Here is a 23,757-nt window from a genome sequence, read left to right as displayed (position 1 = left end):
TAAAAAATTTCATTACTTTTAATTTAACATTATCTTTATGTATGAATAAATTTTATTATAATTAAAATTTAAAGGGTAATTAAAAATAAAAAATAGTTGATAGTGTAATTATAATTTAAAACTTTTGTTGTGTTGATCCAACACTACCCTAAACATTGGTTAAAGGTCGTGCCCAGACCAAATAATTTATGGAGGAATAACCAAATTGTTTTACTCTTCAAAATATGTGAAACATTGTTATCATCATCATTTTATAAATATAAATAGATTAATATTTATAGATCATGAACCAAGAGTTTTTCAATATGTTACTGTTGACATATTAGAATTTTATATCATTGATATTATTTTTCTCTCTTTCTTTCAACCCTTCATTTATCTGTATATTCTTATTGCTTTAAAACTCATAATCAGATTCGCTTTTTTTCCTTTTTTTATGCAATGCAATATTTCAATTGTTATAATTCTATTTCCAATATATTCTATCTTTTTTATATATTTATTTTGACTAGTTCGTTAGATCAAGATAATACAAAGCGATGAGTTGGTTGTTATTTCGTTATTAATTAATTCATTCTACGAGTTGGTGTTTCTTTTTTTCTTGAATTCTAACCACCCTAAAATAATAACGAGTCACACACTAAGCATAGAAATTCTATCAATATCAAAATAAAATGATTAATCGAATTTATTCAATCTTATAAAAAATTTGGATTGTTTTTAATAAAAAATTATAAATTAGAATTTTTTTCTATTTTATCAAAACATGAAATCTTAAAGATAAATAAAATTAATTTACAAATATCCAAACTTTGATCCCTAATATCCCATAAATAGTTCGAACTTGATAGAAACAATAATCAATTTTAGCTCGAATGGTATAGATAGCATGGCAGGCGGTCTGCTATCTGATATTAGAGGCGAGTCAGAGGCGCATTAAATGGTGGGTCAGAGGTGCATTAGATGGTGGGTCAGAGGTGTTAATATTGTGTCAGCAGCACTTATAGCTTCCGCTACAAGTGGGTCCACTTGAGGCGGGCAACAAGGATTATGTGGGGTAATGAATAATATGCTTGAGACAGATGGATAATTGCATGGTTATGACCGGAATAGAACAGTTGCCCTTAGTCTACTAGGCTGGTTAGGGATGACCGAGCTAGTGGACCATAAGAGTGGATTGGAGATATACCGGTTATGGTCGGGAATGGTTTAGGTATAGGGATAGGTCATGATGGCTACCTGTTTCTAGGCTGACACGTAGGGGAATAGTAGTTTTCTTTTTGGTGATCGTGGGTGTTCAACCGACGCGTCTACTCGTTTTAGTTCCATCGTCTGGGTTTCTGTGCTACCATTAGATTGTTATCGAGTGATTTTGAACGCGCAGATTCACATTTTAAGCTCGGCTTCTAGGGAGATCTGAGGTTGGGTATTTCCTATAATTAGGGGTTCCTTCTTCCCATATTCTTCGTTATCTTCTTGCCAAGTTTTCGATCATCCACTGAATCTGTGTGTATTTTCTCTATCTAAAATTCTTCTTTCCTTCAAGCTTTTTTTCAACCGCTAATTCATATTCCCTTCTTGTTCTTCGTTTTTCTTTTAATTATGACCGGCGGGGAATCTAGTTTCGATAATTTAGAGGTCTTTCTTGGGGGCTCGCCGATCTTTATGTCCCCTGGTCTCTATCATCAAAGGCGTCGGTCTCTCTTCTCTTCAATCCAGTCCAAGTTGTGTCTCAAAATGGTCGAGTTGGCAGCTTCATCAAAGTGTATTGTCTGCTAGGTGGGTTCGCCAATCTCCACTGTGATCATAGCCTCGGACCCGTAAGTAAGGTTAAAAGGTGATTCCCCGATGGTGGAGTGAGGAGTTGTACGGTAAGCCCAGAGGACATGATGCAACTGCTCTGGCCATGCTCCATTGGCTTCTTGCAATCTTCTTTTTATCCTACAGAGGAGGACTTTGTTAGCTGTTTTTGCTTGACCATTTGTCTGAGGATGCTCAACTGAGGTGAAGATTTGCTTGATGTGAGGGCCTGACAACAGTTCTCTGAACTTTCGGTTATAAAATTGAGTTTTGTTATCAGTGACAATTGTCGTGGGTATCCCGAACCGTGTTATAATATTTCTCCAGGTAAACTTCCGAATATTGGCCATCGTGCTACTGGATAAGGGTTCAGCTTCGATCCATTTAGTAAAATAATCGACTACCACTACTAGGAATTTAATTTGTCCGGTTGTAGCTGGAAATGATCCTAAAATGTCCATAATCCATCAGCAAAATGGTTATGGTGCCATTGTTGTTGTTAGCTCTTCAGGCGGGGCCTTGTGGAGGTCAGCAAATAATTGCAGGGTTTGCATTTCTTGGTAAACTCGGAGGCATCTTTTTCCATGGTCGGCCAGTAAAATTCGGCCCGGAGTATCTTCTTGGTGAGCGATGTTGCGCTGAGGTGATGACCGCAACTCCCTTCGTGGATTTCTTGGAGGAAATACCTAGCCCAATCGGGGCCGAGACATTTAAGCATGGGAGTAGCAAAGCCCCAGCAATACAAGCAACCTTGGACTATGGTGAACCACGAAGTATACCTGAGGAATCTTTGTCCGTCTTTCTGATCTGCTAGCAAGTCGCTGTTGGATAAGTACCTGATGATTGGATCGGTCCAGTCATCTGGGATCTGTATTTGCTCGATGGCCATGACACTTGGTTGTAGGATTGTCCCTTGAACCACCAATTTATTGTTACCCGGGCTCTTTGTGCTTGCTAATTTGGACAAAATGTCTGCCCGAATATTCTGCTACCTTGGGACATGTTGGATGGGGGCCATTTCAAACTTGCCCATCAATTCCTTAACCTTGGTTAGGTATTTTCCGAGTAACATGTCTTTTGTCTGATAGGCATCCGTAATCTGAGAGACTACGAGTTGGGAATCACTGCATATGGAGACCTTTTCTTCCCCAATTTCTCTGGCCAACTGCAAACCGGCAATGCACGCTTCATATTCTTCTTGATTATTTGATGTAGGAAAGGTGAATGTTAGTGAGTGCTCAATGGTCATCCCCTGACCATTGTCTAATAAGACGCCCGCTCCGCTGCCCCGGGGATTGGATGATCTGTCAACATAGATAGTCCATATTTGCTTGGAACTACTTGGTTGTGTGGTCAACTAAACGATGAAGTCTGACAGGACTTGGCTTTTAATACCCGTTCTGGGCTCGTACCATATATCAAATTGTGACAGTTCCATAGACTAAGAAATCATCTGCTAGACTAGCTCAGGCTTGTGCAAAATCTGGCGGATAGGTTGATTGGTTCTGACCACCATAGGGTGAGATTGAGAATACTGTCGTAACCGTCTTGTTTCCATCAACATGGCGTATGCGACCTTTTCCAAATTCTGATACCTGAGCTTTGGGCCTTGTAATGCCTTGCTGGTGAAGTACACTGGGTGTTTACCATCTTTTCTCTTTTTGGTTAGAGCGATTACTACGACCCCGTCTGTTACCGCTAAGTAGACATACAATGTCTCAATAGGTGCATGCTTAGAAAGCACGGGAGGAGTAGCCAAGTATTGTTTGAAAGTTTGGAAAACTGCTTCACAATCTTCCGACCAAGTAAAAGTGTTGCTCTTTTTTAAGAGATGGAACAAGGGGATGGAATGTTTGGCGGATGCCGGAAGAAACCTAGCCAAGGCCGCCACCGCCCATTAAGTTGCTGGACTTCCTTAACTGATCTTGGGTTGGCCTCAATATCCCGACTTATTAACAGAAATCCTAAGAACTTGTCGGCTTCGACTCCAAATGTACACTTTTTTGGGTTGAGATGCATATTAAACTTGCGCAATCGAGCAAAGATGGCATTCAAGATAGTCACATGATCTTCCATTGGTAGACTCTTGGCGATCATATCGTCCATATAGACCTTCATATTTTTTCCAATCTGATCTCCGAAAATGGTGTTCATCATTCTCTGATATGTGGCTCCTGCATTTTTCAGGCCGAATGGCATGACTGTGAAACAGTAAGCCACCTTAGGTGTGATGAAGGCAGTCTTGTCTTGATTTTGGGGATACAGGGGGATTTGATTAGATCCAGAATAAGCTTCCATAAATGACATAAATTGGTACGTGGAGGAATTGTCCACAAGATGTTCAATGTTTGGGAGGGGGTATGGATCATTTGGGCATACTTTGTTCAAGTCTGTATAATCCACACACATCCGCCACTTCCGATATGGTTTTCTGACTAGCACAACGTCTGACAACCAGGTGGTATACGCTATTTCTCGGATAAAGCCGACCTCTAGCAGTTCTGAGATCTTCTGAGTAACCTCAGTTGTTCTTTCGGTGCCTATCTTTCTTTTCTTTTGGGCCACCGGCCTTGCCCCAGGATTTGTCATGAGTCGATGGCAGGCAACTAAGGGGTTGATTCCGGGCATATCAGCAGCGGACAAGGCAAAAAGATTCTTGTTGGCTTTCAAGTACTTGATCAGCTTGGATCTTTGAGCTTCGTCGAGAGTACAACCAATATATACCAGATTCTCTTTTAAGGGACCAAGTCGAAGGGAGGTTTTTTCTCCTTCGGACCGAGGGCGTAGGTCTTCTACGTCTACCCTGACATCTAGCTCCACTAAGTACATGCCCTGGTATTTTTTTTTTTGGGGGTGGTGCCCGTATTGAAGTGTGGTTATGTTGAAGACTCATCTAATAGCAACTTCTTGCACTCTGTTGGTCTCCCCTAACCGTGCATACCCGGAGACTATTGCTTCGAGATGGTTTAGCGTTGGTCGGTCGAGTATGGCGTTGTAAGCTGAGGCATAATCGATAACCAGGAACTTTGCTTGAATTGTCCGGGTTAGAGATTGTTCTCTGATAGTCAACCATATATCAACATAGCTCCGGGGGGGGGGGTGATTCCTTGTCCAGTGAAACCGACAAGTTGTCCATCATACGACAACAGGACCCTGTCTTTGAGTTCCATCTTTGTGAATAGATCTTAAAACATGATGTCCGCTGAACTGCCTTGGTCAACAAACAAACATCCCACATTTTTATTATTCATTTTGGCGGTGATGACTAGGGCGTCGTCATGACCCGGACGACGCCTTCATAATCACGATCGTCAAAAGAGATCGGGGGTGATGCCTGGTGACCCTGATACTGGCGGGGTTTGTGGATAGTTGATTGTATGACTTCCTGTGCATACCTTTTCTAGGCTGCCCTGGATGTACCACCAGCAGCGAATCCGCTAGATATGGTGTTGATGTCCACCAGACTCCATTATCGCCTATTGTTGCAGCGATAGTGGTCTCTCCAGTCTCTATTCGGAGGATGTTCTTGTTGATTTTTTGGGGGGAAACGTCTCCGAGGAGGACTGGATTGACGTAGAGGTGGTGATCACTCTTGGCGAGTCCAGGCAATAAATTTCCAGAGGTGCCCAACTTGAATCAGGTCTTCGATATTGTCCATCAACTGGGTACACTCTTCTATTACATGCCAAAGAAGGTGTGGAAGTCACAATATTTGGAGCAGTCTTAGGTCCCTAATTTCCTGCACAGCTTGGGAATTCTAGTACGGCTAGCATTGAGGGGGTGTAGGAGGTGTATTTAGGTTTTTTGGGCTGTCGTGGTGGATCCTCTTGAGCGTGTTCGTGTGTTTTTGGGCGTTTGGCTTCCCGTGAGGGGAGTTGGTATTCTCTATGCTCGGTGGATGGGCGGTTAGGATGTGTTTCTTCCAGATTGATGAATTGTTGAGCGTTAGATCGAAGTTCTTCCATTGTGAGGTCTGAATATTTAGCCAATTCCTGTCTGAAGAGGCCATCCTGCAAGCCTGTCACTAAAATATGCATCACCACCTCAGGGCTCAGGGTGCAAACTTTCATGGCCTCTGATTTGAATCTGTCTAGGTAAGCTCGGAGGGGCTCATGGGACTCCTACCGTATACCGGACAGGGTGTAGGAAGAGCAATGTTGCTTTTTGCTTGCTATGAAGAGGATGTTGATTCCGTTGGCGATGGTGGCCCATTGATCGATACTATTTGGTGTGAGCTGAGTAAACCACTACAAGGCAGCACATTTCAGAATGAGGGGAAATGCTCGACACATGATGGGGTCGGTGGCCCCATGGAAGAGCATTGAGGCTTCAAAGGCATCTAAATGCTAGTGGGTCACTTGTTCCATCGTACTTGTCGATGTTGTTGGGTCGGGTAAGGTGTTTAGGGAGTGGGGAAGACATGATGGTCTCTATGAAAGGATGTCTTGCTCGTGAGGAGTTGTGGTTGGGAGGCTGGGTTATCTGAGTAGTTTTCGTGTTTGGGGGGCTATTAGCCTAGACGTTTCGACAGATTCAGCGGAGTGTTCATCGGCAACTGGCTGCGAGGGTCCATTATTGGCTTCTGGTCTATGCTGGTGAAGTTCGACTAGTATTTGGGCTTGTTGTTGGATAATTTGGCCTTGAGTTTGGATCATGTGGATGAGTTGTTGGGTAGTGGGTGCTTCTGGTGGTGTTTAGAGGATGACTTTGGCTAGCCTGGTGAGATGGTTGTACTATTGCTGGGGGTTCAATGGAAGGGGTGTCATGATTCGGGTTGAGTGATTCACCATTTTGTAGGTAAGCCATAGACGGTGACAATGCTTTTTACTGTTAAGAGTGGATGATCGGAAGCCGAGGATGGATGGTATATAGAGTATGTCCGACAGGATGTAGGAGATTAGGTAATTTGGTCAGATTATCGTCTAGACCCACCGGGGAGGTACCTAAAAAGGTTCTCCAACGATCAAGTCAGTGGAATATTCTAGAGAGATAAAGGGAGTAAATAAGAGAGAAGTTAGAGCAATAATTGTCGCAATAAATGAGGGAATGAGAATTAAATATAGTCCTTGTATGATCTCCTATTTATAGAGCTTAGGGAATGATGAGATGACATCTGGTCATTGGTCAGCATCTAACGGGCATAAAGAACGTATCCAGGTCGTCCTTTCTTGTCCTATGAATCTACTTTTGTCGAATTGTCGGGCACATGTGGAATATGCAGGCGGCGTGGCAGGCGATCTACTATGTGACATTGGAGGCGAGTCAAAGGCGCATTAAATGGTGGGTCAGAGGTGCATTAAATGGTGGGTCAGAGATGTTAATGTTGTGTCAGGAGCATTTATAGCTTCCATTACAAGTGGGTCCATTGTGGCGGGCAACCGTGATTATGTGGGGTAATGAATGCTATGGTCGGGACGGATGTATAATTGTCCAGTCATGACCGGGATAGAATAATGTTTAATACTTTTATTTAAGATTTAATAATGATTGATAAATTAATAATGAATGATTGCGGTAACAAAATAAGAAATTCTTATATCCCTCCCAACAAATATTGCTCACAGTAGTCGAACTCTTGACCTTTTGGATATCCTTGAGAACTAACTAGTGAGACCTTACACCATTATATCAACGTCTTGTTGCTAAATGAGTGGTTTTTCCCATCAATAAAGTTTACACCTAGATTTACGAGTGAGTTTACCTTGTATATTGTTTCAAACACATCCTTCAATAATTGTTATTTCTAATTAAGGATATTGTTGCTAATATCTTATATATATTCACCTTAATGGTGAAAAATTAACCCTTTTAGAATGCATAACTGTCATTTCAACAAATATTACTATTAGAATAATACATTTGATCTTTAATCTCTCTAAATCTAACTTAATTGATCTTTTATTATTAGACTAATACTTTATTAATTTGTAATTAAGAATATATTAGCCTGTTAAAATTTTCCTTCTATACAAAACATTTATTAAAATACATTAGGTAATATTAATTTCTCTTATAAATCAAATCCAATTCTGAAATTTGTGGTAAAAAGACAGTTAAAAATATAAATCAAATCAAATTCTGAAATTTGTGGTCAAAAGACAATTAAAAATAACTATAAAATGATTAATATAATATTTATTTCTAATTTAAAAATTTATACATAATACATAAATATATTACCATGAGAGTCAATTGATAATTAAATAAACATTTATATCTATACTATCTATATCTATATCTATATATCTATATACTATTAATAAAGGGAAAACACAAATTACATCATGATGTTTGTGTTTTCCCAAAATAACCCCTCAATATCTTTTTATTTCTACCAAAAAATCATATAATATTATTTTCTTATTATCTTCTTATTTTAAAAGCGTATTTAAAAAATTGAATATTAGACTAATTGAATAAATTCAACCGTAAATTTGGCGCAAAAAATTATATTTGAATTTATCAAATATAAACTATACATTACAAATGATAGGAAAGCGGGTTGACAGACATGACAGTGCATGTCAACACGCTAGTTATATATAAAGCTAAAACTTGAAATAACTTTTTCCCATGGTGTAATTTTCACTTCCGATTTTACCTTTAACATTATTTAATTTTTTCAAAAAAATCATATAATCCTAAGCAACCACTACCAACACATTAATTAACCACATATCTTACCTTAAATTAATCATTATCATAAACATACAAAAAATATAATATAAAATATACCAAACACAACAAATACATTCTAATTCTAAAAAATGAAATATATAAAAAATTGAATATGTAGTATCATGCAATATTCACTGGCATACACGAAATTCGTGATTAATAAGAGGGATAATAATAATATATAAAATTGATATACATTTAGTATTATATATATCTCTGAATTGAATAGGTTAAGAGGACCCTTGCATTTCATTCGATTTGCTTACAAATATTGCAATATCAGATCGAAATCTAATGTTTTTGGAGAATGAACAATAATTTCATTAACTACTTTGATTTCACAAACTGATCTAAAGAATATTCCAACTTCAATCTCCGAAAAAGGAAATGGATGACAAAACGCAGTCCCTGAACAAGAAAAACGACGACGACGGCGACGAAGTTAAACAACAACTAGACCCCAAATCTCCGGCTACCGCCGGATATTGGGGCGGCTGGGGCTTATCTCCGCTTTCATTTCTCACCGATCTTCAGAAAGCTGCCACTGTCGCCGCGGAAGAGATCTCTCGCAATGTACGGTTCGAAATGAATGCTTCTTTATTCCTTTTCATTTTAATTTTGTGAAGTAGTTTTTGATTTGTGGTTACAGTTAAGTTTCGGTGACAATTCAGTGTTACTATGATTTCTTTGATAGTGGATTTCGTCAGTGTTGAATCTCAATGTAGGGTTTTATAGTGTGTAGATTATTTTGAGGAACACTATTTAAGGGTTATGATTGGTAAGAGTTACAATGGACATGTGGGAATTGAAGAGGTGGAAAATTTTGCATTTGTCTTTGGGATTTGGGTTAAGTAATGAATCATGGGTGCTTCAAAATAGTTGTTGGGTCTGTATGCATTGGGTACCGGAAACTTTGGGCATTTTGGGACACTCTTAATTGTATTATATAATTATTTACATACACTTCTTATAATTTTAAGGCAGTTATGGATGGAAATGTTACAATAATTGGATAAATGTTAAGTGTTACTGTTAACATTTTGCTATGTGTACATTGACTCAGGCTAACTTTTAAAACCAACGCGCCGATTTGATATGAGTTTTCATGTTTATTTATTTCACTTTTGTATCTTAAATCATAGATTGTCATGTTCTATAATCTTTAAAATTGGGTGCATCCTCTTGTCTATGTTGTGTAGTATCTATGTGTTATTGTTTTGCATCTTTGCTTCCTCAACAACTGAAGCCCTTTCTCAGGTCGTATACATGGGTCAAACATGCTGTTGTGTTTGGTCAGAAAGAAAGCATTCAAAAAGGCCATTTAAATCTATGTTCTTTTTAATGGCTTTATTTAGAGTTTTTTCTTGATTTGCCTTTGCCTCTAATTGTAAGCATTTGCCAATTCATCCTGCTTTCAAAATGCAGGCCGCTGCAGTTGCTGAGACAGCATCAAAGAGCATTGCAGAATTGAAAATTAATGCTGAAGATTCAGAATCTTCCAAAGAGGACAACGGGGGTGAAGGATCTCCAGCTGAAAAGGAAAATGGAGATGAGGATGACAAACGGCGAAAAGCTGCTTTGGAAAGATTGGAGAAAGCTAGCGATGATTCAATACTTAGCCAGGCAAGCATTGGGGATTAATTTGTGATCTTGATGTTAAACCTTAAATGGATTTTTCATATAAAAGTGGTTCAGCATTTTTGTCTGCATATACTATGTGGGTTCATTCACATATCTTTGGAAAGAATTAATTAATATTCAAAATTTCCTGTTCACTATCCTTTCTTCTTATCTTTTACGTTGATATATTTTCTGCTGATTGGTGATTGAAGGTCGTTCTTAATTCAACTTCTAGCCTATGCTTTAATAGGTGTCATCTTGCCTCGAAAGGTCTGGTTATGTCTCAATTCTCCTGATGAATTATAGTCTATGAAGAATGTATACCATTTTGGTGCCATGTCTGTGTCACACACACAATGATACACGTATGGTAAATGTGTCATACTTGTCCGTAAGTGTCAGATTAGAATTTTACCACCTTGGACACAGCTCGGGCACAGTAGGACACAGAGGGGACATGTTGGACACAGTGGAACTTGTCGATTTTTAATTAAAAAACTCAATTAGCATTTAAGCTTTAAAATAAAAAATAGTGGTAAACCCAGTAACCTATTACCCAAGTTCAATTACTTAGTTGCCATTACCACTTGCCCTAAGTAATCCACAATGTTTTTCACTGTCAGGCCACCCTCTCTCACCTAGCCAGTGAGAAGACACAGTTCGTGAGTAGGAAATAGAATTGGGATTTGGGGTCTTGCCAGTACCCCTAACCACATGTCAGTATCTATGCTTCGTACACTACAATCAACAGTGTTCATGGTTAATGTCATCCTGCAATTGTATTTGGGGAAAATAATATTCTGTATGTCTAGATGTTAATTTTATGCATTTACTGGTATGTATTTTATGGATTAAGCACTTATACTTGAGCTCCTTAATGTTTGCAGGGTTTGAAGGTTATTGATCATTCTGTGGAGAATTTTGCTTCTGGAGCATGGAGTGCTTTGGGAAGTGCATGGAAGGGGGGCAGTGATTGGGTTCACAGGTTTGATTATTACCTTCAAATGATTTTTTGTTACTTCAATCTTCTTCGGAGTTGCCATGTTACTGTAGTCACTGATCATTCTCCTGATGGAGATTTCTAGATATGTTGATGGAAATAAACAGTTATGGTATTCAAAATCATGTTACTAGTGTATTGTGCAATCTTTTATTGAGAATTACATGAACAAACATGTGTTTCACTTTCGAAAAGGACCTATAAGCCACTAATCCCACTTTATTGTTAAGTAAGTGACCCTTTTCTGTACAAGTGTACATAAATATTAGAAGTTATACTTTTTTTGGGATAAAAGAATAAACTTTAGTAGAGAAAAGAAAGAAGATTATAAAAGCAGAGGCTAAGAAATCCTCATAGAAGTAACTGAAAACAAAAGTTTTTGGTTGGGTTAGCCATTGAACAATGTTACTTCCACTTAGGGTTTGTATGCTTTGATGTATAGTTTCCCACTTGACTCCAAAGGTACTGGGGACTTCTTTGTTTAACCTTCTCCCTCCTCCAGTCCATATGTGTTTATTCTTTGTACTTAAACTATATAGAAGAGAACTGCCCCTGTAAGTGATGGTTAGCTTCTTCTATGGTTATTATTCGGCTGTGCTACCTAGTCGCAGATAAAGGAGTAGAGACATACTGGTGCATCTTTTAAGCCTTGCATTGGTGAAATGACATAAATCTGCTTCATATAGAAAATATTTCTACAATTCAAAGTGATAAATGTTATTTCAGTTATAATTACAATATGCCGTTCTTCTACATGTGCAAATTTTAGTCATGCATGAGTTCAATATAGTTGTGAATAGTGGGCTATTCCGACCACCATAGTGTAGCATTAAGTGGTGCACTAACAGTTCTTGTGCTTCACTTATATGCTTAGCAAGGCATTTTGATGTGTTTAAAGGCGCTAACGGGTCTTGATGGGCCATTGACTCATGTGAATAGGAGCGGAGGAATCAGTTGGAAGAGAGAGAGAGAATGTAACAGGATGCACCTGTGGCATAAGATGAGTGGGCGAAGCAACGGGTATATAGGTAGGTTGTAGAGAACAGGAGGGGGTATCTTGAATTTGGGATAAGTTGTAGCATGGCCTTTAGCATGGGAATAACTGCATCATTGCTGATCCTTATTGTTCTATCGTTTGTGTTAGCTGTCTCTGGTTTTCCAGAGGACTTCCTTTTGTTGTAAGGAGCTGGGCTCCTGTTTGTTGGATTAATATTAGTTGGAGAACTTCAGTTCCTATCATGCGTGGACTGTGGATATGCAGCTATCTGCACTGTTTCTATGCTAAAATAACCTCTGGATTGCTAAGCAAAAAATGACACAAGCCATCCAATATATTTTGTCAGGTTTCAGTAAATACAAACAAGAATGTCCAAACGCCCCTCATTTTCTTTGCCTGTCTTTATTTATTGGCTTTGGGTTTTGCTGCTGGAGGCTTGTTGTCCTCCATTAGGTGAAATGTTAACCTGCATGCTTCTATGTTAATGTGCCACTACCAGGTTGGGTATTCTTCCTAGATGCTTTTAGAATTAAATATTGTACATCTCCTCCCCATACCCCACCTGGTGGGACCTCGTGCACTGGGCTGCCCTTTTGATATTGTTTTGTCACTGTCACTGCTATTATGCCAAAAGGCTCCAGATATACTAATTTTCCTGTAATGCTGGCACTACTTTCATGAGTTATATTTTAAATTTCTTTAGTTTTTTATGTTTATGATTTTATATTTGAAGCCATGGCATGTTTCTGCTTTCTTGCATTTTGTTCTTAGTATCTGTTGCAATCTAACAGCAACCTTACCTATCTGATACAAGTCACTGAACTAGGGCTTAATCTTAGCATACTGAGATAATGCCATAAGTGACATGACTGCTTCCTATAATCCTATTATACAACACATTTTGCTTTTAACTGCCATTAACTTGGATAATGTCGTGTTCTTTAGGCTAGAGAATTCAGCTTCAAACCCTCCAGGCTCTAATGCACCTTCCATATTAGAGGTTTGGAAAACTCGTCATTCTTCATGTGATGATAATTTATTATCAATAATCATATATGTACATGCTTATTTTTATTTATGTTTCAGACGGGAAAAGCTTTTACTGCGAAGGGAATGCAAGTTCTTGAATATGTGGGCAAGGAGACAATGGACCTATTAATCAGTGAAACTGGAATTGAAGTTGATAAGGCTTATAAAGAAGGTGAAGAACAAAACGATGAGGATCAATTATCAGAGGAAATGACTTTTGATCGATGCTTTTACATTTATGGAGGTCCAGAGCAGTTGGAGGTAACTTTATCATGGTATTAAATTGCAGCAGTTTAGATTATGGTTCTAAAAAATCATCTCATAAGTCATAAGTGATACTCTCAGGAACTGGAGGCATTGTCTAGTCATTATGCCCTGTTATTTAACAGAAGAAAAGCGAAGTTATCAGCAGAGCAAAAGTCTGAATATGATGCAAAGCTTAAAGAGATCCAACAACTTTTTAATTTGAGTTCTGAAATTGATGGAAGCAATGCTAGTTCAAACAAAGGAAAGACAATAAAGAGAGGAAATGAGGGAAGCAGTGATGAGATGAAGAGCTTGCACGATTCAAGTGTAAGCAAGGCTGCTGATATGGCTGCAGGGTAATTTAACTGGCCCCATGTGTTGATTATTAGTGTCGAAGTGTTAAAGTGTTCCATTTCTGATGTGCTAAGTATTGTAGTTCTATCTGAAAGGGTGTGGAACTAGGAGTTCAAAAAATCTACGTAATGTAGTATTTTGAATGTTTGGAACATAAAAATGTACTTAAAGCCATAGGATTAGTACAAGTTAGCTAAACTTCTACAAGATCTGTTTGTCTATCAATCTACTAAGGGTCTGTTTGAAAGTTATTCTTTGGAGAAGGAAAGGAAAGGTTTGGGTTGGGAGCCATGTCACAAGTATATTTCATGGCTCCCAAACCCTCATCTTCCATTCATTCCCCTCCAGAAATCAATTCACGAACAGACTCTAAAAGTATTCTTTTATTATGCCTTACACTTTCTGATCTTGTTAAAAAATGTAGTCGTGGTCTTTACATAAGCATGCTTACCATTTACCCCCACAGAATGAGGAAGCCCTCATTGATGCCTAATGTGATGCTTATATTTCATTTTGCAGTTTCACAAGTGCCTTGACTGGACTACCTGTTAATGATATAATTCAGAGAAGTGCTGGAAGATTAGAATCTCTTCATTCTGAGGGAGTTCATGTATGAAAATTTGCTAGCAAAATTTGAACCATTCTTATTATTTATTAAGTTCCTTCTTTCTTTTTACCACGAGGTTTGTTGTTAATAAAAGTGACTACAAAATTTCCTTTTTTCCCTCTTCAGCGATTATCTGAAATGTGCTGTTTTGCGGTGTCTCAACTTCTAACATTTGGCAAGTCCATAATTTCTGGTGCCAACAAAACTGAGGATGGAGAAGATGATGAGAATAAGGTGAACATAGAGTGGCCTGAAGATGTTTCTGCAAAAGCTGAGATTATAAGAACAAATGCCCAAACAATGATAGGATATGTGGAAGCAGTTTCGAATAGTTTCGTTACAGGTTGGTTGTCTGCTGCTACTATCATTGATTGTAATCATATGCTGGGACTCCGTTTGTTTAGTGCTTTTCTTAAAAAAGTGTTTTTTTCGATTAAAAATTTACTCCTTACCTTATATACTAGTACCCCTTTTGTTTGGTTGGATTTTTATCTGGAAAAGAAAAGCTGAAATCTGCTTCTCACAAATGTTTCAAATCACTTTTTTGAGAATCCTAAACAAATGCGTCCTAGAGTTACCTAGGTACCTAAGTATCTCTCTGGTCTCAATTATAAGCAAAAAACATCAATATTCTTTTGGTATCAAATATAAGCAAATTTAATTATTTTCACAGTTTTTAAATACCATTTTTTAAATTAAAACAAATTCCCATATATCACATGCTGAATAATAATTTTAATTGTTTGTATTTTTTTTATTAAATCAAAGCAATTAATTGACTCTTAACTGATTCTCTTAATATGTGTGAAACTGATTAAATTTATTTGTAGAAGAGACCAGAGGGAGTAACAACTACTGAGTCTGCTTATCACTTTGCTATTTGTGCATTTATCAGGCATTTCTGATGTAACTGAAGCCTATCAAGCTGCCATTAAAGGTGTCTCTGCTGAGTCCCACACAGCCGTTCCCCCGACTTCAGTCCAGGAAAAAGCCAGTGCCTTCTCTGAAAACCTTAGAGCTGATCAAACCACAGCCATACACAAAATCCAGGATGGTGTGCAATTTTTAGCTTATGTTGTCCTTTCAACCTCCATGAATGCTGCTTGAAGACTTATATTTCTTTTTGTAAATAAATAGTCGCACTTTATTTCCAAAAGTGGTATGGTACAACTCAACTATGCTTAATTTACTGCAACCCAAGATTCATGACTGAAAGTTATTCTGTTCACTCTTACTCTTGAATATTTTCTGGGGCAGATGTGTCCTGTTAAATTGATTCGTTATGTTCTGTTTTATTCTTTAATTTCTCACATCACTCAATCATATAAAGAGATGTTAGATATGCATAAGATCCAAAAGTTTCTTACTTTCTTGAGTTACAATCTATTAATTGCATATATTAACTGTCACTTGCCGTAGTTATTGGAAAAGATTGAAGAGTTATGTAATTGATGTGATACTTTTTGAAGGAATACTAATTTGGTCTCAAATTTTCTTTCCCATCGAATTTTAGTCCCGAAAATTTTCATGGGATGATTTCATCCTTGAAAGAAGTGTCTATAATCTTGCTAAAGGCAATAGACTTCATCGAGTGAAATACATTTAAAAATATGTAGAAGTTTTAGTGAATGCCAAATATATTAAAGAAAAATGAAAGAATTATTTTAATAAGCTTTTCAATGTGGGACTTGACTCATTCCTTTTCAATAGACTAAATGTGAAAGATAATGATCAAAATTATACATTTCATTGTAGACTTGGGGGTTAGAAGTGAAAGAAGTTTTAAAAAGGATGGAAAATGATAAAGTGGTTGTACTTAGATAATATACCTATTGAGACCTTTAAGGTTATAAGAGTGTACAGCATTAGATGTTTTTAAAATGAAATTATGATGTATAAGATGTTAGATTAAATTCATGACAGAGAGATATTTAATTCCTATTTATAAGAAAGATGGTGATATATAAAACTGTGCAAATCATTGGAGGATTAAACTCATGAGATATATACTATGAAGCCATGTGAGATGACAATTGAGTTTAGGTCTAGACAAAGACACATATCACTGAAAATCAATTTGGTTTTATGTTGGGGAAGTCGACTATGGAGATTATATATTTTCTACAACGATTGACAGAGAGATGCTAAAGGAAGCAAACAGACTTGCGCATGGTCTTCGTTCTTTTGGAGAAGACATATGCTAAGGTGCCTATAGATGTATTATGAAAAGCTCTAGAGAATAAAAGTGTTTGAATTGCCTATATTTGAAAAATCAAGAATATATACAATGAGGTCAAAACAAGCGTGTGAACATGAGATAAAGTCTTAGAAGATTTACCTGTTGTCATATGACTACACCAAGAGTCAACACTGAACTCATATTGTTTTATATTGGTCTTATTGGGGACTTGAAAGATAAATTAAATATGAAGCTAGTAGTGTTGGGATAAGCTTTAGAAGCACATAATTTTCGTGTATAAGTCAAAATAAAAGAGAATATAAGACAAAGTATATTAAGTTTAATAAAAGGCAGACAAAATCTACTATAAAGGTAAAGATTGTGGATCATATCATACAACAACTCGTTAGATTTAGGTATTTTGGATCAATAATACAAGATAATGACGAAGTTGACATAAATATAAAACATATCATTCAAGCGGGTTGTAATGACGAAGTGTTTGCGATAAAACATATCACTGAAGCTTAAGAGGAAGTTTTATCGCAAAACTATAAGACTTGTAGTGTTATACGAGACTAAATGTTGGATATTAAAAAGTCAATGAGAGTGAACACATTAGACAATATATGATTATAAATGAATATGTTAAGAGAAAGATGGAGTAGTTTCTATTGTAGATAAGATGGTAGAATCATACCTTATGTGATTTGGACATATGTGGAGGAGAGCGATAGGTCATCATAAAGAGAGTAGATTAAAATGATGTTAGTTCATTTTCTATAGGAAGATCGAAAAATGATAGACGAAACTATTAAGAAAGATTTAGATATTAATGTTTAGTAAATGATAAATTTGGAGGGACCAAATTATTTTACTAAAGACATTTTTGGTATTATATATTGCCATTATTATTTTTTAGATCAAATTATCATTCAGAAGAAATCCTCAACAAATACTTGAGAGAACAAATTGGATTTTTGTTGTAATTTTTTGTTTGTACCTTTTGACTAAAGATCCCACTATCCCTAGACTTTAAGTGTGAAATCTGAAATTAACTAGGGTGGGTTGAAAGTTTGGTAAGGCCCTTCCAATTAAATATCTTAATAATTTTACTATTAGTCTGGTGGTGTAGTTCATATCCATTGTGACTAATTAAATATTGTTTGTATTATTGTTAAGCTGATTTGTCATAAGTTCAGTGGTGTTGTGAGGGTAATAGTTAGAATATAATCTTTCATTTGTTGATAAAGCTGATCATGAATCATGATGTTGATGTGGTCCACATTAAAGATGTTATTGAAATGATTTGTCCTTCTTGCAATTTTGTTTGGCCTTCCTATTTTGTCAGTTTCAAAATCGTCCATGTTCAATGTATTTAATTAAATAATTAAAATGCAAGTTAAGTTAAACTAATACAAGGTTTTACCATATTTAAATTTGATTTTTATAGTTAAATTTTAATCTTTATAGTTTTCTAAATAAATTATAAGTCTTTATAGATTTAAAAGCTTATGAACATCTACCTATATTGTAGAATAAAATTTCATTCTTATTTAATCTACATTTTTTATAATTTAATAATTTAAAAGTAGAACTACCATCTGTACAAATTGAAACCTATAATGGTTAAAAGTCAATTGAGTAAAAATTCAAATCTAATTTCCTCACCCAAAATTCTAAAAATAAAATTAAAAAGATTGAAATAAAAATATGTCAAAAATACTATTTTTGATCATTTATCTTATTTTTAAATTATAATTTAATTATCTAATATAAAACAAGTATCAATTTAATCCTTTTTTTAATATTAGTCAATTGCACCTTTTAGTTATAACATACTATATTTTTTACAATTAATTTTTTTAATGTATATTTAAGGATAAAAATGGAATTCAGTATAAATTAAAAGAATAAAAATGTAATTCAGTATAAATTAAAATGATAAAAATATCTTTATTTTTTTTTATTTTTATATGTATTTTCACCTCACTGTCCTCTCCGTTACTGGAGAGGAATCTAGCTCTATATTTTCATAAGAATATATACCAAATTATTTTTATATGAACAATAATTATTTATTAAGATATGAACTATAAATGATATCACTTTAAAAAACAATTACACTATATTAAATCCTTATAACAATATGACATAGTGTCATAGTAACATGAAACAAAGTAAAATTTGAGTTCTGAATCAGTTTTACCTAGAAAACTGTGTTGAGAAAGTAGAAGAAAAAAAAAACAAGACATGGGTGACATAGATTCAGCTTTCATACAATCCACAGAACACCGTCCCAAACTGAAGGTATTAGAATCTGGTGAAATTCCAGTAATTGACCTCTCACAAAGTAATGAAGAAGAACTCATTTCAAATATTGGCAAAGCATGTGAAAAATGGGGTTTCTTTCAAGTTATCAACCATGGTGTTCCATTTGAAGTAAGCGAAAAAGTTGAGATTTTTGCAGACAAGTTCTTCAAACAAAGCATAGAAGAGAAGAAGAAAGTGAAAAGAGATGAAGTTAATTCTATGGGGTATCATGATGGAGAACATACCAAGAATGTAAAGGATTGGAAAGAAGTGTTTGATTATCTTGTTGAGAATTCAACACATATTCCTTCTTCTCATGAGTTACATGATAAGGAGCTAAGGGTTCTTACCAATCAGTGGCCACAATATCCTCATGATTTTAGGTAATCCTCTGATGATGATGATCTATAGGAAAATTCAAAATCTATAAACTTTCATTTCACATGATTATTTATTGCACTGTGAATTGATTTTAAATTATGGTTGCAATTACGATTGCAATTATGATCATATGGTTGCAATTGTATTTGTATCAATGGAATCATGAATTGTCAATTCTCACTTGATTTTAAATTATGATCATATGGCTGTAATTGTATTTGTATCAATGGAATTATGAATTGTCTTAGTATATTCAAATCATAAGATATAAACAATAACTAGTACTAATATTTAAATAGATAAGTACTGATAGAGAAGAAAATAGATTTATGAATGGAATAAAATATGTAATATTTACAGACAAAAGTATTGAGTTATTGGAGAAAAAACAATATTTACTTCTATTTCTCAAATCAAGACCAGCTAGGACAAAATCAAAGCATTGGGCAGATTATTCTATACCTAATTGGTGAGTTTAACAGTAGTGTGGATGTGGTTGCAATTGTAATCGTCTTGTGTTGTAAAGACTATTACAATCACAATATTTCTCTCACGATTACAGTTGCAGACCACAGCTTAAAAACATATCATCTGATACGTGGTTCTCTTTAGTATGGGTGCGGTTAATCGGGTATATAGTACGTGATACTTTACTATGTCAAATACCGGTATATTACGGGTATATTCATTAGGGTTTTTATAGCTCTTTGAATAGTCGCTTCTAGTGTTGTTTCTCGTAGGTTAGAATCAACTTTTGTTTCCCTATAAGAGAGATATCCAATGATAAATGAGTGCAGATTAAAGGGAGCCAAATCATTCCTTAAACTGTATGTAAAAATTCAGTTTGTTCCTTATAAGGAACCAATTCGCAAAAGAATCACGATTTGGTACAAGAGAACCTACAAAAATGAGATAATTGTGTTTAAATGATGAAAAAGTTATGGTTACATTGACTATTTTGTTTAATTTCATTAGGGAAGCATTACAGGAGTATGCTAAAGAAATTGAAAAGCTAGCATACAAGTTATTGGAACTGATTTCATTAAGCTTGGGTTTGGCTGGTGACCAATTCCATGGCTGCTTTAAGGACCAATTGAGCATGGTGAGGCTCAATCACTATCCTCCATGCCCATTCCCTGACCTAGCACTTGGTGTTGGTCACCACAAAGATGCTAGTGCTTTAACTGTACTTGCCCAAGATGATGTTGGAGGCTTACAAGTTAAGAGAAAATCAGATGGTGAATGGATTCCAGTTAAACCTACCCCACATGCATTTATCATCAATGTCGGAGATATAGTTCAGGTTTGTTCTTATTATATAATGCTTTAATCATCAATAGAGGGCAATAGAATTGATTCAATTAGTTCTTTCTCATGTGGGTATGTTTAGTTCATTTTATAATCTACTTCCACTCTTCTTATATAAACAAGGATATGTAGTCGTAAATCATGTTTCAAATTATGTCACACTAATGAAAATATGTCTATGTCAGTTAAAAAATTAAATATTCATTATTTGATCTGTTATTTCTTCATTGTTATTGGTATGAGACATGGTTTGAGATAACAAATTATTATCCATTTTGAATGTTTTCTAGATCTATCCTTGAAGATTATAGATTATAGTTATATTGTGCTTACCGTAATTATGGATAATAGCATAAAATTGCGGCAAAACCAGTTCGCAATGTAGTTGTAAAGACAACCAAAACAACAATTTATTTTTGTATAATCAAGGTATCTCCTCATTTTGTGGGTAAGGAACTAATCAATTTCGGAGTCAGGGTGTGTAACTGCCTCTCCCAACATGTTTCACTCTCAGGAATCGAATTATTGATCTTTTGGTTTATCTAGGAATCTATGAGGCTTTATACCACTAGACCAACGTCTTGGCGAAACGGCACTTTAAAAGCATAATAACAAAAGTCAATTTGATTAAATTGGTTCAATCTGAATGCTATGGTGAATGTTGAATACCATTGCAGGTTTGGAGTAATGACAAGTATGAAAGTGTGGAGCACAGGGTGGTGGTGAACACTGAGAGAGAAAGGTATTCAATTCCATTTTTCTTCTTCCCATCTCATGATGTTATGGTGAAGCCTGTGGAGGAACTTGTAACTGAGCAAAACCCTGCAAGATATAGAGAATACAACTGGGGTAAGTTCTTTGCTAACAGAAACCGTAGTGATTTCAAGAAGCGTGATGTGGAGAACATCCAAATTCATCACTTCAGGATTTTGGATTAGCTATTTGGAATTGCATTCTCAATTTCATCTATGTCTCAGGATAACAACTTGTGCTTGTTTCTTCATTTCAGAAGGAATAAATATGTGTTGGTTCCTTTCTCATGCAATTCTATTTGCAATTATTAGCAATGTGTAGTTTCTACAAAACCTGAGAACATAAACAGAACTATCAAAAGTTGATAACAGTGTTTTATATTGCCGTTGTGGTGATTATTGTTGTTATTATGATTGTAATTGTTGCAGTGTGAATTTATTTTGGTGCAATTAAAAAAAATATTTTTCAATTTGATGTGGTCCAATGTAGCTTGATGTGGTATGGTATAGCTTAAATGTGGCCACATTGGCATCATCAAACCAGAATATTACAACCACGTAAGGGGATTGTGGTGCATAGTTTAAAACAATGGTTTAGAGCTATGGATGCCATGCTATGTTTACCAACAACAATTAATTTCTCATACAACTCTCCAAACAGACCCTAATATAGAGTATAGTATATGTGGTTTGAGAAGCCAACATTTAACATGGACTAGTTGGAGTTACTTGTAAACAAGAAGTGCTGTAGCAATTGAGAATTTGATACATAACTTCAATACAAAAAAGTACATTTCATAAAGAGTATATTACATAACCTCAATAGAGAATTCAAAATAGCAGTTATTCACTTATTCTTTTACTCTCAATTGCATCCCTTTCTTATAACTATATAGTATATAGTGAAGATGTAAGAAGAAAAAAAGTTCATTAATACTGTACATATTTCAAAAGGAGGAATTCTCAAGAATATCCATTTAGACTAATTTGATTTCTTCCAGTCCCTAGGCTTACAAGTAGAGCTAATTAATTCATCATCAATCAAACACTTAAATACTCCGTTTTTGTTTTGCATCAAAATTTTCACCAAGTAAATAACTGATGCATTTAAAGGTATATAGACACACGTTAGCATGAGAAAAATGTTATTTTGTGTTTATCAGAACATGGATCATGTATCTCATGTCCCTAATCAATTATATTTCTCTAAATAATATAAAAATGTTATTTTATGTTTTAGAATTTCTCTTTTTAATTAAGTTATTATATATCATTTTTCATTAGATCGGAACAGAAAATTAGTACATGAATGAAACATACGGTGATCTTAGTACTATTTATATTTATATGTTAGTCTATTTGGAATTATCTATTCACACTAAAGCAGATTAGAGTTTAACTCGTATTCTTCACAAGTCAATGATACCAATCAATCAATGCTTATTAACATAGCTGAATCAGTACATGAACATAACCAAATTGAAAGATGTGCCACTCAATCTAGATCACAAGAATCCATTACGTTAGAGCAAGAGCAAAGAGACCAAGACTTACAATTGTTGGAGCAGAAATTATCACTATCATCGCAAAACTTGACAAAGGGTACAACTTTTTCTTCTAATTATGGAAAAGAAGGAAACTTAACTAAGAACGTTGGATATATAGCTCTTGGCATTCTAAGTTTGAGGACGTCTTACATGTATAAAAGTGAATGAATTGCAAAATATATAAGTGATGGACTTATAAACCTAATATCTTAAAGTTTTATATCAAGATGTAGTGATTCACTTATATGTTTCTTTCACTTTATCCATGAAAGAATAATTTAGTTTATAAATGAAGATTTTCTAAGAAGTGATTTCAGAGCCAATGGTCTCGAGTATTGAAGCGACAAATTGTTTCTTGATGAAAGGTCATGCAGTGTGTTCGTTGATGACAAGGCAAACCAACGGCAATGCAAGTAGATAGAGAGTTGAGCTCTAGTATTATCTGATACTAGAAAGAGAGTAACTCACACTTATGAGAAGATGTTGGCTTTCCAAATGTAAAGAAGTCTCATATTGTGTAGAAGTGAAAGAGTTGAAGAATATATAAGTGGATAAACTCATAAACCTAATACCTTAAGGTTTTAAGTCAACATGTGATATCAATTCCACTTATTTACTTTTTGATTTAGTTAATTGAAGAACTATTTAACTCATGTAAGATAATCTCCCACCAATCCAATGACAGCTGATCCATGTTGTTGGATATTAAGTGTCGCCTTAATTTGTAATGAAAATGTGTTTTTTCAATATGGACATGCAAATATTTTCATAATGCTTTCTTTGGTTGAGGGGAAGAAAATGAGAGAAGAGAGATTAGTGAGAAAGAGAGAAAGAAGAATTATAGTACATTTTTGTATTGTTTGGTATGAGAGAAAGAGAAAAGAAAGGGATAAAAATAAATCTATGAATGACAAAAATATACATACAATAAAGAGGTATAAATAAG

General features: G+C 35.4%; 2 protein-coding genes across 3 annotated transcripts; both read left to right on the top strand.

The window, feature by feature from the left end:
- Window positions 8,698-15,660, top strand: LOC109360908. 2 transcript variants are annotated; one of them, XM_019606122.1, is made up of 10 exons: window positions 8,698-8,783; window positions 8,818-9,051; window positions 9,904-10,101; window positions 10,986-11,083; window positions 13,041-13,095; window positions 13,182-13,385; window positions 13,470-13,726; window positions 14,244-14,334; window positions 14,458-14,674; window positions 15,227-15,660. In XM_019606122.1, the coding sequence occupies exons 2-10, from the start codon at window positions 8,866-8,868 to the stop codon at window positions 15,436-15,438; spliced, it is 1,518 nt and encodes a 505-aa protein (XP_019461667.1). In that variant the 5' UTR covers window positions 8,698-8,783; window positions 8,818-8,865; the 3' UTR covers window positions 15,439-15,660. The 2 variants fall into 2 exon arrangements, with proteins under 2 accessions (XP_019461667.1, XP_019461666.1); XM_019606121.1 differs by having other exon boundaries at window positions 8,714-9,051.
- On the top strand, window positions 18,695-21,547 carry LOC109360851 (protein DMR6-LIKE OXYGENASE 2-like). The gene is made up of 3 exons (XM_019606010.1): window positions 18,695-19,206; window positions 20,180-20,507; window positions 21,190-21,547. The coding sequence occupies exons 1-3, from the start codon at window positions 18,764-18,766 to the stop codon at window positions 21,448-21,450; spliced, it is 1,032 nt and encodes a 343-aa protein (XP_019461555.1). The 5' UTR covers window positions 18,695-18,763; the 3' UTR covers window positions 21,451-21,547.

Source organism: Lupinus angustifolius, chromosome LG11 (genome assembly GCF_001865875.1).
Source record: "Lupinus angustifolius cultivar Tanjil chromosome LG11, LupAngTanjil_v1.0, whole genome shotgun sequence".
Classification (NCBI taxonomy): domain Eukaryota; kingdom Viridiplantae; phylum Streptophyta; class Magnoliopsida; order Fabales; family Fabaceae; genus Lupinus; species Lupinus angustifolius.
This window is presented reverse-complemented; position numbering and strand designations above follow the sequence as displayed.